Below are 16,979 nucleotides of genomic sequence, written 5' to 3'. Positions count from 1 at the left end.
TTATGTTTCAGTGTCACAGCACGTGAGGTATTTTAGTCTACGTTGTCCTCACAGTGTGTGTGCTGCAGTTCTTAGGCACAAAAGAGAAATGGGAGCAGCTGTAAGTAGCTGTAATTTCTTAGCTATTATTGATTTGTCTTTTTGTTCTTTTTGTTCAACTTTTTGTTCTTGGGATTTTATATTGCAATTTCCTATGTCTTTTTACAAAGCCAGATCCCATTAGTCATTTTTGGACAATTTAGGCCTGAATTTTTAATGTATGGCAAACGTTAGCTCAAATAACAATTCACTTTGCTATTTTCCCCTCTTTTAATAATCCTAATGTTGAAGCTTTATCTGTTTAACTATTGCACACACACACTTTTAGCCTGTTCTTTTTGGATAAGGCTATTGAGAAGTTTGTGGAGTGACAATCTGGATAAATTAGGGTCCTCAGATTTCCTTGACTGCTCTCAATCCTACTTGATATTATATTTTGATTGCACTGGTCTCAGTGGTTGATGATCTCCTAGTGAAGAATAAGTGTCAGAGTCTGAATGGACATATTAGATTTAATCAGCAGCCTGCAATATACCATTGATTTGACTCTGATCCTGGCTGGAGGAAAGAGAATTGCTCTTGGTATTTGTTATTACCGTTCACAGAGATCCCAGATAGTAGTATTAAAGGCAATTGCTCATCCACTGGACGAATGCTCAGGAGCAGTTTCACAGAGTCCTTTGCTGTCATCTCTCCTGTTAAGTGTGTATGTAAGGCCACTAGAAAACATACTGAGACAATTTGGGCTGCAGTGTTATCATTCTGCTGATGACCCATGGCCTACACTTTCTTTTCATCAAATGTAGAGGGCAGAGTATTGTTATTTGGCTAAAATAAGGGCTTGCATGAGAACAGCTGACGAAGACTCAATCCAGATAAGGTGGAGAGTATGGTTGGTTGGTGGAAGCATTCAGCTGGCAGAAATGATGCCTGTCTATCCACTTGGTACAGGAGATTATCCCACTCTTTGTAAAAGAGGTTCACTTCCCCAGATACACTTGGAGACTTTTGTGACTAGAAATGCCTGTTTCCTCTTGCTTTTTCCCAAAATATTATGGCCATTTCTCTCTGATGTGGCCCTTGATGCACTCAATCACGTGACCTCCAAATTAGATTGCTGCAAAGTGAAGACCACTCAGTTGCTATAGCTGATGCAAAACAGGGTGCTTGTTCAGTGATGTTAGTCTCAGGTCACCTATTACACTGGCACGCCAGATAATGTTCCACTGGCTCCCCATTCACTTTCAGATCAATATCAGCACCAGAAATTGTATCTTTAATTCCCTGTATGGTATGTGCCACTTCAGTTAAAAACAGGTGATGTGGTGCTTTTGCTCTGTTGTCCCTGGATCTGAGCATCTGTGATGGCATGTAGTGGACATGTAATTAGACGCTGCAGTGAATAGCACACTGCATCCATGCTATGATGTGTAGCTGTGCATGTCAGGCAAAGGCTTCAGCTGCTCCCCGCTGCCAGAGCCTTTAACTGTGGTGAGGAAAAGATTGGGGGGGAAGGCGGGAAAGGCTACTTAAACCCATGCTGGCAGGGGGGCGGGGGCGGCGCTACCCAGGTACATACTCTGTACTACCCCAAAAGAAGCGTGCAGTTTAGTTGTAGTCTTAGTTGATGGGGGTCTCCACTCTGATCCTCAGAAAATCATGTAAAGTCTATTTATTGCTCAGTGCTATGCATGAGGGTATGATGGTGGTGGTTTGCATCTCTGCCTGTACTTGTTTGGGGCTTGAATTTCTTATGATTCAGTTGCTATTAATCAACTTCCTTTGTACGTTCTGACAATTTATGTATACAAATGAATAGATGTATGATGGGTGGTTTTCTTAAAACTCAAAAAGGTTATTTAAAACAAAGCACATCTTGTGTCTTGTTGAAGTCTTATCTTGTTTCAGAAAGTCACTCTTCTGTGACTAAGATACTTCCTGATTTCTTAAAACTAACATAAAAAGGGATTCCTCACAAAGAAAATATCCAGTCATTCACATAGCTATTTTTAGGCAGGGTGAGTCTGTGTAGGTGCCTCTTTTTCAATTCAGACCTGTTCCTGTGAGAATTGTAATATTTAGTATATTGGTACAGAGTGGCATAGGGGAAATACCTAGCACAATGTAAAAGAAATAAAAGAACTCGAATACAATCAGGAAATTTCTGCAAAACAGAAGAGAAAAGTCTATTTGATATAAAGACATACTTCTCTCTCTCTCTCTCTCTATATATATCTCTATATATATATCTCTATATATATATCTCTATATATATATATCTATATATCTATATATATCTCCACAAAAGGTTGGCATATTGGAGAAGTCAATATGCAACAGGATAATAGGGAATAGAAAGTTTGGAGGCATACTGTAGCAATGGTGGAAAATATGTCTAGAACTAACGATGAGGGGAAGCAATTTGCCTAGGAGATGGACTTCAGCAGTTTTATTGTGGCTTCTTGGTATCTTTTAGAACAAATAAAATTTAAAATATATTAACTCTATCTTCCAAGGTTTGGGGAGATGTCCCTTTTCAGCCTGTATCACTGCTGGCCTTTGTGGTACTATAGAGTCCGTAGTTACGGGGTCCCTTTTTGTTTAGAGTCTTTTCTTTGAATTTGGGCGGTTGGTGAAATTAGCAACTGTAGCACCACAGTGTAAAACGTGGGATTTCAATGCAGTGGGGAACTGCAATTGTTAACGCTGCGGAACTTTTGTTTTGTTAAATGGTATGCTTGATGAGGTTTTTTTTTCACGCACCTCATACAATGCGTTATTGATAGTGGCATTCACTGCATATACAGTGGATGTCCGTTTTGATCTGATGGACCTGATCTGAGATTTCACTGGGGGATCCTGGAACTTGGCCACATAGTGATACCATAGCTAATTAGGTTCAAGTGTGGGGCATACAGACTTTTAGAAGTGAAAATCAGACTTCCTAGTGAATGAAGAGAGAAGGAGATTGATTATACCAGTAACCTATTTGGGAATGATGGTGTGGGGGAGAATTCCAGCGAATGTGGTTTACCCACTGTTTAAAACAAATTCCATTATTTCACTTTTCCTGCAAATTATTGAGAGAGACTGAAACTCATCATGACATTGGAGGCTTTAATGATTGGCAGGAAATATCCAAATACTGAACTAAATCTGAAAGCATTAGAAATATCTTAAAAACGCAAAGCAATGGTAAGAGTCTGAGACTAGAATTCTGTAAAATGGCATAAGATATCACTGAGAGAGAAATAATGTACTGGTGTGAAGTCATTAAACGTTACCTTGTGTGTGTGTGTGGGGGGGAGATGGAACTTGGTCTTATGTAATATCTGTAAGAGCCTATATTCAAAGAAATGGGGGATTTTTTTGAGTTAATGATGACAGAATTTGAAAATGTAACATCTGAGTGAATTCATTGGATAAAGAACCAGGGGAGATCTGACCACTATTTCAGGAAGGCCATCTAGAAAAAAAGATTCCTCTTGTTGCAAGTAAGACCACAATAACAGTTGTGACCAAGTTTAAAACTGTTCTGTGGTCCTGGACTGTACACCTAACATTCATCACAAAACAGATGTGGGTCATCTTGAGGTTCATGGACATCTCTTTGACTGAAGCATCAGGGAACATTTTCTGGTATTCTGTGAACAGGGCTAGTATTAACAGAGACGTTTCTTCAGAAGGAACGTAATTTGGGTGTTATGGACTAGTGAGGAAAGATGGTGATAGTACTGGCAAAGAAAATAAAACTAGCATGTACAGTCTCATAAAAGTGCCAAAGTCTAGAGCTATTTATGTCCCATATAATTTCTGTAAAATGAACGTTTGTCACTGGAACCTGTTCCTCAGAAATTGCTCAGGCAATTCTCAGAAGCTTTGTGATGTATGCCTCTTCACCAACATTGTTATTTAGTGTAGAAATAGAATCTTTGGAGTCATGGCTATGTACTTTCTGGAACTCATTAGTAATACATGATTGAATCTGTGAAGGCAGTTGATTATTAGCTGAAAAATGTTCAAGCTGTACTGTTAGAGATGTGGAAAATATTGAAACCAACATACTTGGAATTGCGTACAGGCATTACCATAATGCTAAATTATGTGCAGCCCTATAATTTGATTTTGAGCCAGTCAGTTTTGTATTTGTACTTGTTGAAGTGGACTGTCAGGAAGGTCTTGCCAGAATGCTTCAACTGACATGTCTGGCTCAGTTAGAATTCTTGACACAAGTCACTTTTGTGGGTGTATTCTTGTTGATGCTATTGGGATGGCACAAGAATTAAATGTATTATTTGAATTCCCTGAGATAAACAAGTAAAAAGGCTGATTGATGATGAAAGATAGGGTAAAATAATAAAAAAGCAAAATACAAATTCAAAAATGATTTCTTCAGTACACTGCTGTATACAATACTAACCTTCTGAATATTCTCATCTAGTATCTGAATTCCAAAATTCATACATTTTGGTGTTCTTTACAGAAACAAATCCTGAAGTAATCTTTCTGTGCATGAAGTGAGAGGAAAGTGTGGAGCTCTCGGGGGGGAAAAAATGGACCAAACTAATATCCATTTTGGTATAGATACAGAGCCGGCAACATAGCTACAAAATCTTGCTAAAATGAGCCAGACTGCAACTTCACTAGCACAAGAACTCCTTACATTTCCACTGGAAATAAATTGCAGCAGATGTAGCTGTGTTATACTTCATGTTTCTGTCTCTTTTTTCTGTAGCCTCTGCAGAATGAACCTGTTCATAGCTTACACTGGTCAAAAGATATTCCTCACTGAATCAAGGAAGATTCTCAAGATCTGCACTGATAGAAGCAGAATGTTAATTCTCAAATAGCTTTATGTATTATAGTGTGGTAAATAAATGTATATCCAAAAAAGCACGGAAGTTCCATATCACTATTGGAATTGCCTAGGTTGGTTGTTTGCAAATACATCGTCGTTGTCATCGTCATCCTGGCAAATCCCAAAGGGGCATGGCCTCCTTGCTGATCAAGCATCACCCAGATCCATCTCTAGCTAGGTCCTCAAGATGTGATAAATTACACCTCTGAAGCTTTTGGTGACCCTGTGATTGCCGGCCTGGTTGAGAATTCCTTTGTAAATTCACTTTGGAATTTGTTGGAATTCATTGCAAATATTTAATAATTTTTGGCAATAGCCATTTTCAAAATAAAAAGTTGCTTATAAAAATAGAGAATAGTGTTCATTTACATTTAATGCATGGTGGGGTGTGACCATGGTGGGGGGCAAGGCAAGGATTCTTTTGTTGTGTGGGGGAACAAGGAGTTTAAAAAAAAATTGCTGGTGTGTGAAACTAGGAAAATATTTAACCTAAATTAAGCCTGGCTTTTATTTTGTGTACAGGTTCATTGAAACTAGTTCTGCTGGAATAGATGCTTTTCTTTACAACTGTTTCATAATAGGGGATCATCTGAATAGTTTTCAAAGAGAGAACTCTCTTACAATTGAATCTAAATAAAGTATATTCAAGGGTTTTGGTCACTACCATCTATCATGACCCAGGGGCACTGGCTTGTGTGTTAGGGTCTTTGTAAAATTCTGGAATGAAATTTGGACTTGTTCAGGTAGGGCATAACAAATGTATATCAATTTTGTCTCAGCAATCTATGCGATTTTGCTCTTTTGTCACAGTGGAATGGAGCATGGGCACCAAGACTTTGTGTGATTGTGCATAAGTGAAGATTAAGATCCTGATTCAGGAACCCTAAGCATGTGGTTAAGTCCATCTCTGTTCAGAAAAGCACTTTAACCACATCTCAGATTTAATTCATGGAACTTAAGTATGTGCTTAAAGTTAAGCAAATATTTAAGCACCGTTCCTGAAGAGGAATGCTTTTGTGAATCAGGGCCTAAATGTTTTACCTTCTTTAAATCTCATCCTAAATGGGGGAGAGGGCTATAGGTCTTATAGTGCAATCATACAAAATAAGCATATTTTGCCCCAAAAATTGCATTTTGAATCCAACCTGAAGGTCACGGTTCACTTCAGTAGAGTTACAGTAGAGATGACTTACATAATGTGCCTTTATTTTAAAATCTACTACAAACATTTTGTGGCTGTGGATGAAGGAATCCCTCTAGGCACAGCTCAGGCAATGTGAGGGAATATGTTTTCACAGTTCTATTCATTAGAGCAGAAGGAGATGGTCGGGGGCATGTTAGGACACCAGAGTGGGTAATTAAAACAGCTGGCTAAACTAGATTTTAAATTCCTTCTCTGTAATGGAAAAATGCTTTTAAAGCATCTGGTCCACACTGGACCATTCTGTTTCTATACAAAGCTGCAAATTTCAGTTATGCCAGTAATCAAGTTTTTTACTAAATATTCTTATAAATACTTTTATTTAAATATTATGTAAAATTTTATTTCCATGTTTGTGGAAGAAGTCCTGTCATGCAGGTGTACTTAATGGTTTCTGCTCTGCCTTGTGCTAGACTTGCATTCTTGTCTGTGTCCCCATCTAGGGCCTTATAGAGCTGATGTCTGTCGATATCAACTGTTCATAGAACAGGTTCAGCACAAATAACAATGCAATCTCTCTTAGAATTCCCCCAACCTGGAAACCTGAGGGCCCCTTGTCACATTCTGGAGTGTAGCTGAGACCAGTGAGAGATTGTCACCACTTGTATTATAACCCTGAATGCCGCAAAATGCTTCTGCTACTTGTGGCTCCCTGCCTGGGACATACACACAACTAGCAGCCACCATGTACTCTGTGTTCGGTATGCTGTACAGCTCTGATTCAGCCAGTTTGAATCCAACAACCTGCCATCAGTTATCATACTTAACACATTTTTTGTCTTTACCAGACATGGTTCATATTAGAAGGTGACCCCAACAGCCCCAATATTGAACTGCCCCAGACATGTGTAGTCTTGTTAGGGCTGCCAACTCTGACTTTTTCCACTGAATGCATCTGATGAAGTGAGCTGTAGCTCACAAAAGCTTATGCTCAAATAAATTGGGTCTCTAAGGTGCCACAGGTACTCCTTTTCTTTTTGTGAATACAGACTAACACGGCTGCTACTCTGACTGAAGCTATTCCAGGAGATTTCCCCCCCCCCAATATGACATAATATGATTTTTTTTAAAATAGTCTATTAAAATCTCCCGGATTGCTTTCAATAGTCACCAGGAGATCAATGCCAATTCCGGGAGACTCCAGGCCAATCCTGGAGGGCTGGCAACCATAAGTCTTGTCCTTCTCCTGCAACATTCAGAGTATGTCTACACTACGGAATAAGGTCAAGTTTATAGAAGTCGGTTTTTTAGAAATCAGTTTTATATATTCGTGTGTGTGTGTCCCCACAGAAAATGCTCTAAGTGCATTAACTCGGTGGAGTGCTTCCACAGTACCGAGGCTAGAGTCGACTTCCGGAGCGTTGCACTGTGGATAGCTATCCCAGAGTTCCCGCAGTCTCCGCTGCCCATTGGAATTCTGGGTTGAGATTCCAATGCCTGATGGGGCTAAAACATTGTCGCGGGTGGTTCTGGGTACATATCGTCAGGCCCCCCTTCCCTCCCTCCCTCCCTCCCTCCGTGAAAGCAAGGGCAGACAATCGTTTCACGCCTTTTTTCCTGAGTTACCTGTGCAGATGCCATACCACGGCAAGCATGGAGCCCGCTCAGGTAACCGTCACCGTATGTCTCCTGGGTGCTGGTAGACGCGGTACGGCATTGCTACACAGAAGCAGCAACCCATTACCTTCTGGCAGCAGACGGTGCAGTACGACTGGTAGCCGTTCTCGTCGTGTCCGAGGTGCTCCTGGCCACATCAGCTGGGAGCGCCTGGGCAGACACGGGCGCAGGGACTAAATTTGGAGTGACTTGAGCAGGTCATTCTCTTTAGTCCTGCAGTCAGTCCTATTGAACCGTCTTATGGTGAGCAGGCAGGCAATACGGATTGCTAGCAGTCGTACTGTACCATCTTCTGCCGAGCAGCCATGAGATGTGGATGGCATGCAGTCCTTCTGCACTGTCTGCTGCCAGCCAAAGATGTAAAAGATAGATGGAGTGGATCAAAACAAGAAATAGACCAGATTTGTTTTGTACTCATTTGCTTCCCTCCCTCCCCTGTCTAGGGGACTCATTCCTCTAGGTCACACTGCAGTCACTCACAGAGAAGGTGCAGCGAGGTAAATCTAGCCATGTATCAATCAGAGGCCAGGCTAACCTCCTTGTTCCAATAAGAACAATAACTTAGGTGCACCATTTCTTATTGGAACCCTCCGTGAAGTCCTGCCTGAAATACTCCTTGATGTAAAGCCACCCCCTTTGTTGATTTTAGCTCCCTGAAGCCAACCCTGTAAGCCGTGTCCTCAGTCGCCCCTCCCTGCGTCAGAGCAACGGCAAACAATCGTGCATCTGAGTTGAGAGCGCTGTCCAGAGCGGTCACAATGGAGCACTCTGGGAAAGCTCCCGGAGGCCAATACCGTCAAATTGTGTCCACAGTACCCCAAATTCGAGCCGGCAAGGCCGATTTAAGCGCTAATCCACTTGTCAGGGGGGAGTAAGGAAATCGATTTTAAGAGTCCTTTAAGTCGAAATAAAGGGCTTCATCGTGTGGACAGGTGCAGGTTTACATCAATTTAATGCTGCTAAATTTGACCTAAAGTCCTAGTGTAGACCAGGGCTCAGAGATAATAAGATCTGTTTGCTCCTTGAAGGAGACAAAACCCACCAGCTTGCCACATTAACTGGAATTGACATTCACTTTAGTACAAACAGAGCACTGTTGGTTTAGATTAATCGTAAAACAAGTTTATTAACAAAAGAGGGTAACATTTTAAGTGAGCTAAAGTATAAGAGATAAGGTTAGAAATGGTTACAAGCAAATAAAAGTGAAAACACATCTAAGTCTAGAACTAAAGCTTGCTAAATTAAATTTAAGGTTTTGAATGTAAATTGAAGTAAACAGACATTCCGTTGTTTTAGAATAGACCTGTTTAACAACTTTTGCTGAGCCAAGGCTCTCTGATTTTCAACAAGTAACATCATACAGTGGGAGTTCATAACCTTTACATATGATGTTCCTGCATATATTTACCATGGTAGTATTGGCTTGTGAGTTATCAGTTTTCAAGTGATACCTCATATGACATTCCAGGGTGCAATCCAGGCCATTGAGGGCTGTGTCACCCCTGCCCTGCAATCTTGGGTGCCTCATGATGCTTTGCTGTTGTAGCATCCAACTTGGGCTGCTCACAGCCTGCCAGCATGCAGATCACATCCTGAGTGACTGTGTTTAACTACAGCCCTGGTCCAACAGCTCTGACCCCAGTGGCCTGTTCAGCATACACCAGTCACACTCTGGCTTCCAGTAATGTTGGTTCTTCGAGTGCTTGCTCATCTCGATTCCAAGTAGGTGTGTGCGAGCCGCGTGTACATTTATTGGAAGGTTTTTCCCTTAGCGATATCCGTCTGTTCGGCTATGGAGCCCCCTGGAGTCGCGGCTTTATGGCGGTGTATATAGGCCCCTGCCAACCCGCTACCTCTTCAGTTCCTTCTTATCGCCTGGGAGGGCTGTTGGAGCTGCGCTCTCCTCTTTTTACGGCAAGCGATCCCCTACTTTTTCAGGTACTTTTTTTCTTTGTACCTGTAAATAGTTAACTTAGTGTTAGTATTTCAAGTAGTTTGTAGAGTTAGATAAGTTTCTGTTGGGGTTTCACCCACTGCGTTCTCCCGTCCCAGAGACTGGGGCATGCCTCTGTCTCACAGGTTCAAACCATGCGGGTCCTGCCAGAAGCCTATGCCCAGGGCAGCAGCGTATTAACGCCTAGGCCAACTAATTTGCCCCCATTCACCGCCCTTCCCCAAATCCCTGCCCTGGCCCCGCCTCCTCTTCTGAGCGTGCCTCGTTCCCCCCCCTCCTTCGCGAAGCTGTTTCGCACACAAGCACTGGCAGGGAATGGGGAGAAGCAGGACCCGGCGGCGAGTTCAGGGGAGGAGGCGGAGATGGAGTTGGAGCGGAGGTGAGCTGGGGTAGGGGTGGGGGGCGGCAATTATTTCAGGGCCTATGGGCGGCAAAATCTTTAATCCGCCACTGGCCCAGGGGCAATCTGCACGACTCTTTCTTAAAGTGGTGGGCCTCCCCAGCCGGCACAGCTTGTGTCGGACCCCAAGCCCGGCACTTTGATTCAGAGTGCACTGGCCTCTATGAGAGAGACTGTGGCACTGAAAAAGGACTCTGGGTGCAGAGATCCTCTGCACTGCCACTCCCCAGCACTGAAGACCTCCACCACGGCTAACCGGCAGCGCTCGCACTTCCCAGTGCCACGGAAGAACCAGAAGAGAGCTGAGAGGGGGTGTTCACCCACAATTAGAGCAGGAGAGTGAAAACAGGTGAGAAGAGAGAGAACCACCTGGGATGTTTATGCCCATCAATTTTATAGTTCAGTCACCCTTTGAAATGCATTTTCCTGCGAGTGACCCCAAGAGAAAGTTCTTTCAAGCTGAGAGCAAGAAGGGAGGAGGCTTCAGGCTGTTTCTTTTCACCTATGTATGCTTCAGTGCAGATTTTCTTTGTTCTTTCTTTCCCGGCTTGCTGTCTGAGGATTCTGTTTACAGCTTAAGTGCACACACATCCCATTAAGACATACTTGACTAGTTCTTCCTACACGGGGCTGCATGGGTTCAAACATGTGCCACCAGCATCATTCAGAGAGAATTCATAACTTTACGTATAATGTTGCTGCATGCATTCCACCATGATGATATTGACTGGTACATTATTAGTTTTCAAATGATACCTCCCAAAGCATATTTTGTGCAAGATTATTACAGTAGAATGTAAGGTGAGAGTACAGGATGCTTTGAATCACACCCATGCATAGTCAGTCCTTGGCATATCTGTTGAGACTGTCGAGATGCAAATTGGAATATGGGAATCAGTCTACTAGGAATTTAGATACATTCCATCAGCTTGTTTCATATTAGCCACTGAGAAGCCGTCAGATTATACTTCATTACTACTGACCTGTGCCAAAGCTGGTGTCCTCAAAGTGAAGTATCCTGTGTCTAATTAATTACTAATCCTGTGAATCATCCAGTTCTTTATATTGAATAGCATTCTCAGTGATCAGCTATTTGAGTAGTTTAATACGGTCTACTCTTAAAAATTAGGGTAAAAGCCTTTTGATGTTTCTTTCTCTCTTCTCTTTTTAGCTCTTAATAAACCCTTTCCAGAAATACTTAATACTGCATTAGTCATTTTGGGCCCTTTTCCAAATATTTGATTATGCATGCCAGACTTCCTATCTGCATGCATCTGTTTTGAGTACCTGACTGGTATATACAATGTCAGTACACAATGCTATAAGCTGGATGTTTGTGATTGTCATTATTATTACTTAGCAGTCAGTGAGGAACATAGTAATGAGGTTGGCATGGGAACTGAATGCACAGCATGCTCCCATTACAGAACTGTCAGTTTTAAAATCTGTTAAACTAATCTTAAGGTGAACACTTTGTAAAGTTCACACATAAAATGAACAAGTTTTGCTAAATTTCCTAAATACATATAGAATTTCTTCTTGCTGTTTTGAGATCTCTTGTTAAACCTGATAAAACTGGTTATCAATGAAAAATGAGCTGTATTTGGCTAGTCTCACTCCTTATTAACAGTTTGTATTTCAGTAGCATCCAGAGACCTCCATCTTGATGAGGGCCCCATTGTATTAGGTTCTGTAGAAGCACGGAAGAAAACATGGGGGAAATCCTGGTATTATTTTAGTTAATGTGAGTTTTGCCGTCGACTGACTTCACTGGGGTCAGGATTTCTCACATGATTTAAGCCCTAAAGAGTTTACAGTCTAAATGGACAAGAAAAACAAATAGGGTATGTCTACACTGCATACTAAGCCCAGGCTCCCCTTCCCTCCATATATAAATCAGGCAGACTCGGGTCAGCAGGCACTCAGGGTCTGGATCCTGTGTCCCTGCTAACTGGGTGGATCAGAGCCTGTGTCCCACTGTGACTTGTGTCCAAGCCCTGTTGTTTTGTGGTGCGTCTGCAGCTCAAGTTACAGACCCAAGTCAGAAAGTCTATATAGTGAGGTATGGATGCATTAGCACATCTGTGAGACCTGGGCCCTGCATTTGTTAGCCCAGTTTACAATGTAGTGTGGACACTCAAGCATTGGCTTGGAAACACTGAGGGTATGGACATCCGTGGCTGGCCCGTACCAGCTGACTTGTGCTATGGGGCTCAGGCTAAGAGGCGATTTAATGGTGGTGTAGACTTTCGGACTCGGGTTCTAGCATGAGCTCTTGGGACCCTCCCAAGGTCCTAGAGCCCAGGCCCCAGCTGGAGCCCGAACGTATGCACCACAGTTAAACAGCCTGAGCCCTGAGAGCCTGAGTCAGTTGGATCGGGGCAGCCACAGGTTTTTTTAACTGCGGTGTAGACATACCCTTCATCCACAAGCTTGGGCTCTGTGGACCCGGGTTTATGGTGCTGTGTAGATATGCTCCTAGTAATGGACAAAATCTGTGCAGAATGTCAAAGGTCCATATATTCCTAGTTACTGTGTGTGGTGGTTTCTCCCCAAGCCATCCCCTTATCCCTCATGTTCTCCCCTCTGTCCAGATGTCTCAGTGCCTGGCTCAGCAGCCTTCTTCCATTTGGACCACACCCAGAAATGGACTCTGGCTCTGTATATGTGAAGGGGGTGTAGCGGGGAAGAAGCAGCCAGTAAGTAGGTGCCTATTGAATGACTGACTGCAAGTGTCTGGTAGTGTTACCACAAGTCTCCTTGTGTGCTCGCAAGCATGGGCTCTTTGTGGAGCACAGGGAGTGTGCATTTTCCCCAAATCCAGCCCCCTTGTGTGGTGCAGAACTGTACTGGTTCCATCATTGAAGACTCACTGTCACGGTGGCGGGGATGAAAGGCATGTGACATCACATATTACAATTGTATAAATACTGTTATCAATATTGCTGTTTATTTGTATTACAATGTTACGGAGAGGCTCTAAACAGACTGAGGTCCTATGGTGCTAGGTCCTGCTGGGACTTAAAGGAAGAGAGAGTACCTGTCTCAAAGAGCGTGTAATTTTAGTTTGACAGTATACAACATTGAATTGCAGAACTAGCAAAGGGGGGGTGAAGACAAGTAATGCAAGCATGTTGCTGACAGTAACCATAACTAACTAAAATGGCTTCCAATGAAGGTAGTGGGAGAAAAAAAATTCTTTATAAAATAATCCCTAGTGAAAATGCAGAGCAGATGCATCAATTTGGGTTTACCACCGCATAATTAGAAAGGGACAGAAAGAAGGGGAGCTTCCAGTGAGCTATTAGATTGCCCCAAACTCATGAAAATAGTAAAATTCTGTTTTTTCTGTGGTTTATTTTCTATACATCTGTATATATGCATGCATGTGCATGAAATTATAAAAGCACTGTTTCATCATTTACATAAGAACATATCCATTTCATAAAAAAACATATTTAAGAGAAATATTTGTTTCAGAGGGTTTTGGGTTTTCTGTTTGGTTGTTTTTTTCTGATGAATAATGTCAATAATATTCCTTGCAGTTGCTATCTCAAATGGTATATCTAAAGAAGTATTTGTGTTACAGGAGACAAAAGTGGAGGAAGTGGAGGAAACTGAAAATAAAGGAAGCCCCAAAGCAGCCAGATTACCCAAACAATCCTCAGAAGATAATGAAGTGTTTGGTATGTATCTGAAGAACTGGAAAATAAAGCTTGCACTGTAGTACAGTTTACATAGTAATAGTGCACTACTGTTGGTTTAAACAAATCACTCATTTTTTCAGAGTAACAGCCGTGTTAGTCTGTATTCGCAAAAAGAAAAGGAGTACTTGTGGCACCTTAGAGACTAACCAATTTATTTGAGCATGAGCTTTCGTGAGCTACAGCTCACTTCATCGGATGCATACCGTGGAAACTGCAGAAGACCTTATATACACACAGAGACCATGAAAGTTTCATGAAAGTTTGTTTCATGGTCTCTGTGTGTATATACTTTCATGAAACTTTCATGGTCTCTGTGTGTATATAAGGTCTTCTGCAGTTTCCACGGTATGCATCCGATGAAGTGAGCTGTAGCTCACGAAAGCTCATGCGCAAATAAATTGGTTAGTCTCTAAGGTGCCACAAGTACTCCTTTTCTTTTTACTCATTTTTTCATAGCTTTTGCTGAGATAGTGTTAGAGCATGCTTACAGATCTTTCTTATAATAAATATTTTCTCCTGCTTTAAGACTCTGATTTGGAAAAGAAACAATGGTTTTGTGACAGTATAAGTCCATTAAAGCCAGTGTTGATGATAGCGTGGAGAATGATGTCAAAGGTTTTTAGCCAATGGATCTGTGGGCAGCACTGCTTTCTAGAGCAGGAACTTTAGGAATCTGGGAAAATTAAGGCAGCCTTACTACTCCAGCTTTAAGAATTTTGGACAGTTCTTGAATTCATTATTTCCAGGGTTCAAAAGGAGTAGAAACTGAGTAACTAACTGTTTCTTTTACTAAATGTGGAAACGATGCATTTGATAATTTAAACCTGCAGTGGATAAAATTAATTTTCAGAGTCAATTCTTTAGTTCACTGTAAAGTCCTCTGAAGACCAGCACATCTATTTTCAGGGTGTATTACTGCTATTGATGCTCCCAGCTTTCCTCTTCTATGCCATCTATGGTTTCGGGACTTCCCTAGAGAGTTTCATATAGGGGGAAAAAAAACATGCAAGGAGGGGTTAATATATGAAAATAAATTGTCTCTGTATGTTTGGTTCTCTCTATACTTGTTTATTGATGGAACAGATGCAAAATTAATCCTGTGTTCCTATCATCTTAGTTTAAGAATCCCATATAGCCCTTGTAATGCTTGTGCAGTCCTATGGTGTGCATGTTTGTCTTATGTTTAAGTTAATTTTGTTACACACTATCAAGCCATTCTATTGGGGCTGGAACTTAGTGCTGATTAGTCAGTCATTGCTGGCTTACTAGGGATATGAGAGTAGTGCTGAGTGTATTCTAGTGGATCCAAGTGCTCTTGGAGAGAACTCCTTGGAATAGGTCAGTACATGAGATGCCAGAAAAATGTAGCTAATAAAATTAGCCACACCTGTAGCTGGGGAAAGAGATTTCTGAGCAAAGCCTCGAGTGTATTCAACATAAATCAGTAAGCTAAAAAGAGCTGGCCACACCCTTTAGTTTAAAGAAACTTTTTTGTATTTATTCAGGTGTCAGCTGTTTGTTTTTTTGTTCCTCCCTTTTCCCCACCCCAAGAATTAAAGTCAGCTTATTTTTTAAAGGTCAGATCAAAATTTACAAACACAGTTGTTTGCATCCTGTATTCTGGCTTTCCAAGAGCCAAAAGGGCTGCTTCTCTCATTAAGGAAGGGAAAATGAAGAAATAATTTAGAACATCCAGTGTACTTGTACTCATGCATGTTAATTCACATCACTCATTATGGGACATGTAGGAATAAGGGGCAAATACCCATAATAGACATCCTGTTGTACGATACAAAAGTCTGCAAGAGTAACTATCTTTTTACCCAAAGTTGCTGTGAGGGTGTGCTAATATGTTACAACATATAACATAAATTACTGTTACATTTAATGGTGCCATATAAATTAGATATCTATGAAATATATATAAATCTTTGATTCACAATTCATAAGCTGTTATTCTTCTGTTTAACCCAAACTCTGATGGCACCCAAAATTACCAGTTACTTTTGAAATATATATGCACATGGCCAAGATTTTTCCAAAAGAATCAGGTAATTTTGGGTACCACAACTTCTGTATGCCAGACTTTGATGTACCTTGAAGGATCCTGATTTTCAGAATTTGCTGAGCATCTGCCCTCTGGAATTGGGCCTTTTGAAGATTTCTGCAGATAGACACCTGAAAACTCGAAGCACCCAAAAACTACTAGTCACTTCTGAAAATATTAGCCATATACCTTGAATAGAACTTCTGTTTAAAAAAATGCATTCAGTTGTATCTTGTTCTTTCTGTTCTGTTTAGATCTATATTATTGGTTGTTTGCCTTTATTTTATTGTTCGTATAAAGGCATATAAAGGCATGTCTGAGTGACTTGCAACTCCCATTTAAATTATCCTCCGAATGGCCCCCCATTTTCTACGTGTTTCTCTTGCACTTGTGGACCTGTTATAAACAACTATAGAGAGTAAAATAGAGTCTTTGGAGACTTAGTCTTGTACAATGTTATAAGAGTTTGTGGCGCTTACAGCTTGATTGACTTCATCTGCTCTTGGCGAAGAAGTGCGAATTAAGGGAAGCAGCGTGGTGTATAGGGGACTTAACTGGGAGCCAAGAAACCTGGGTGCTCTTCTAGCTCTGCCACTGACCTTTTGTGTGGCTTTGGATAAGTCACTCGACTGTCTGCCTTCATTTCTGCTCCCACCGTTGATCTGCCTCATCTTCAAGATGGAACAGGAACGCCTCCCATTATACATTGGGGCCATAATCCAGTTGGGCTGTTCACACTGGCCAGATGAAGAAGGCAAACAATGCTGCAGCCTTTCAAAGTCTTGTTTTCCAGAAGCTTGGAAGAAATTTTGGCAGACAGATTTCCTTCCTTGGAATTATATAGAAGCTTGATTCCTCTCTGCACCTTCCGAATGCAGACCAATTTCTAAAATGCATAATACAGTCCTTGGAAAATAATAATAAAAAAGACAACATCCTAGGGTGTGTTTTCCCTGTGTCTGTCATTCTGTGTTTTTAAATATTTAGATTACAAACTCTTAACATTTCTTTTACTCCCACAACTTTAAATCTAACCTTTATTTCTTGTCTATATGCCCTACTAATCATAGAAATGTAGGGCTGCAAGAGACCTAGAGAGGTTTTCTGGTTCAGCTCCCTGTGTGGAGGCAGGACCAAGTATATCTAGACCATCCGT

General features: G+C 41.4%; 1 protein-coding gene across 3 annotated transcripts in view; it reads left to right on the top strand.

Annotated features, from left to right (window-relative positions):
- Nucleotides 1–16,979, top strand: part of MBP (myelin basic protein) — a 167,234-nt gene that overhangs the window by 70,343 nt on the left and 79,912 nt on the right. For all 3 annotated transcript variants that reach the window (XM_084620238.1, XM_084620239.1, XM_084620240.1), the window contains one exon: nt 13,659–13,755. In XM_084620238.1, the coding sequence (XP_084476364.1) occupies nt 13,659–13,755 (97 nt within the window). The remainder of the gene's footprint in view (nt 1–13,658; nt 13,756–16,979) is intronic.

Source organism: Lepidochelys olivacea, assembly GCF_965140295.1.
Source record: "Lepidochelys olivacea isolate rLepOli2 genome assembly, chromosome: 2".
In the NCBI taxonomy this organism is placed as follows: Eukaryota; Metazoa; Chordata; order Testudines; family Cheloniidae; genus Lepidochelys; species Lepidochelys olivacea.
Note: the sequence above shows the minus strand (reverse complement) of the source record. Positions and strands in the feature narration are given on the sequence as shown.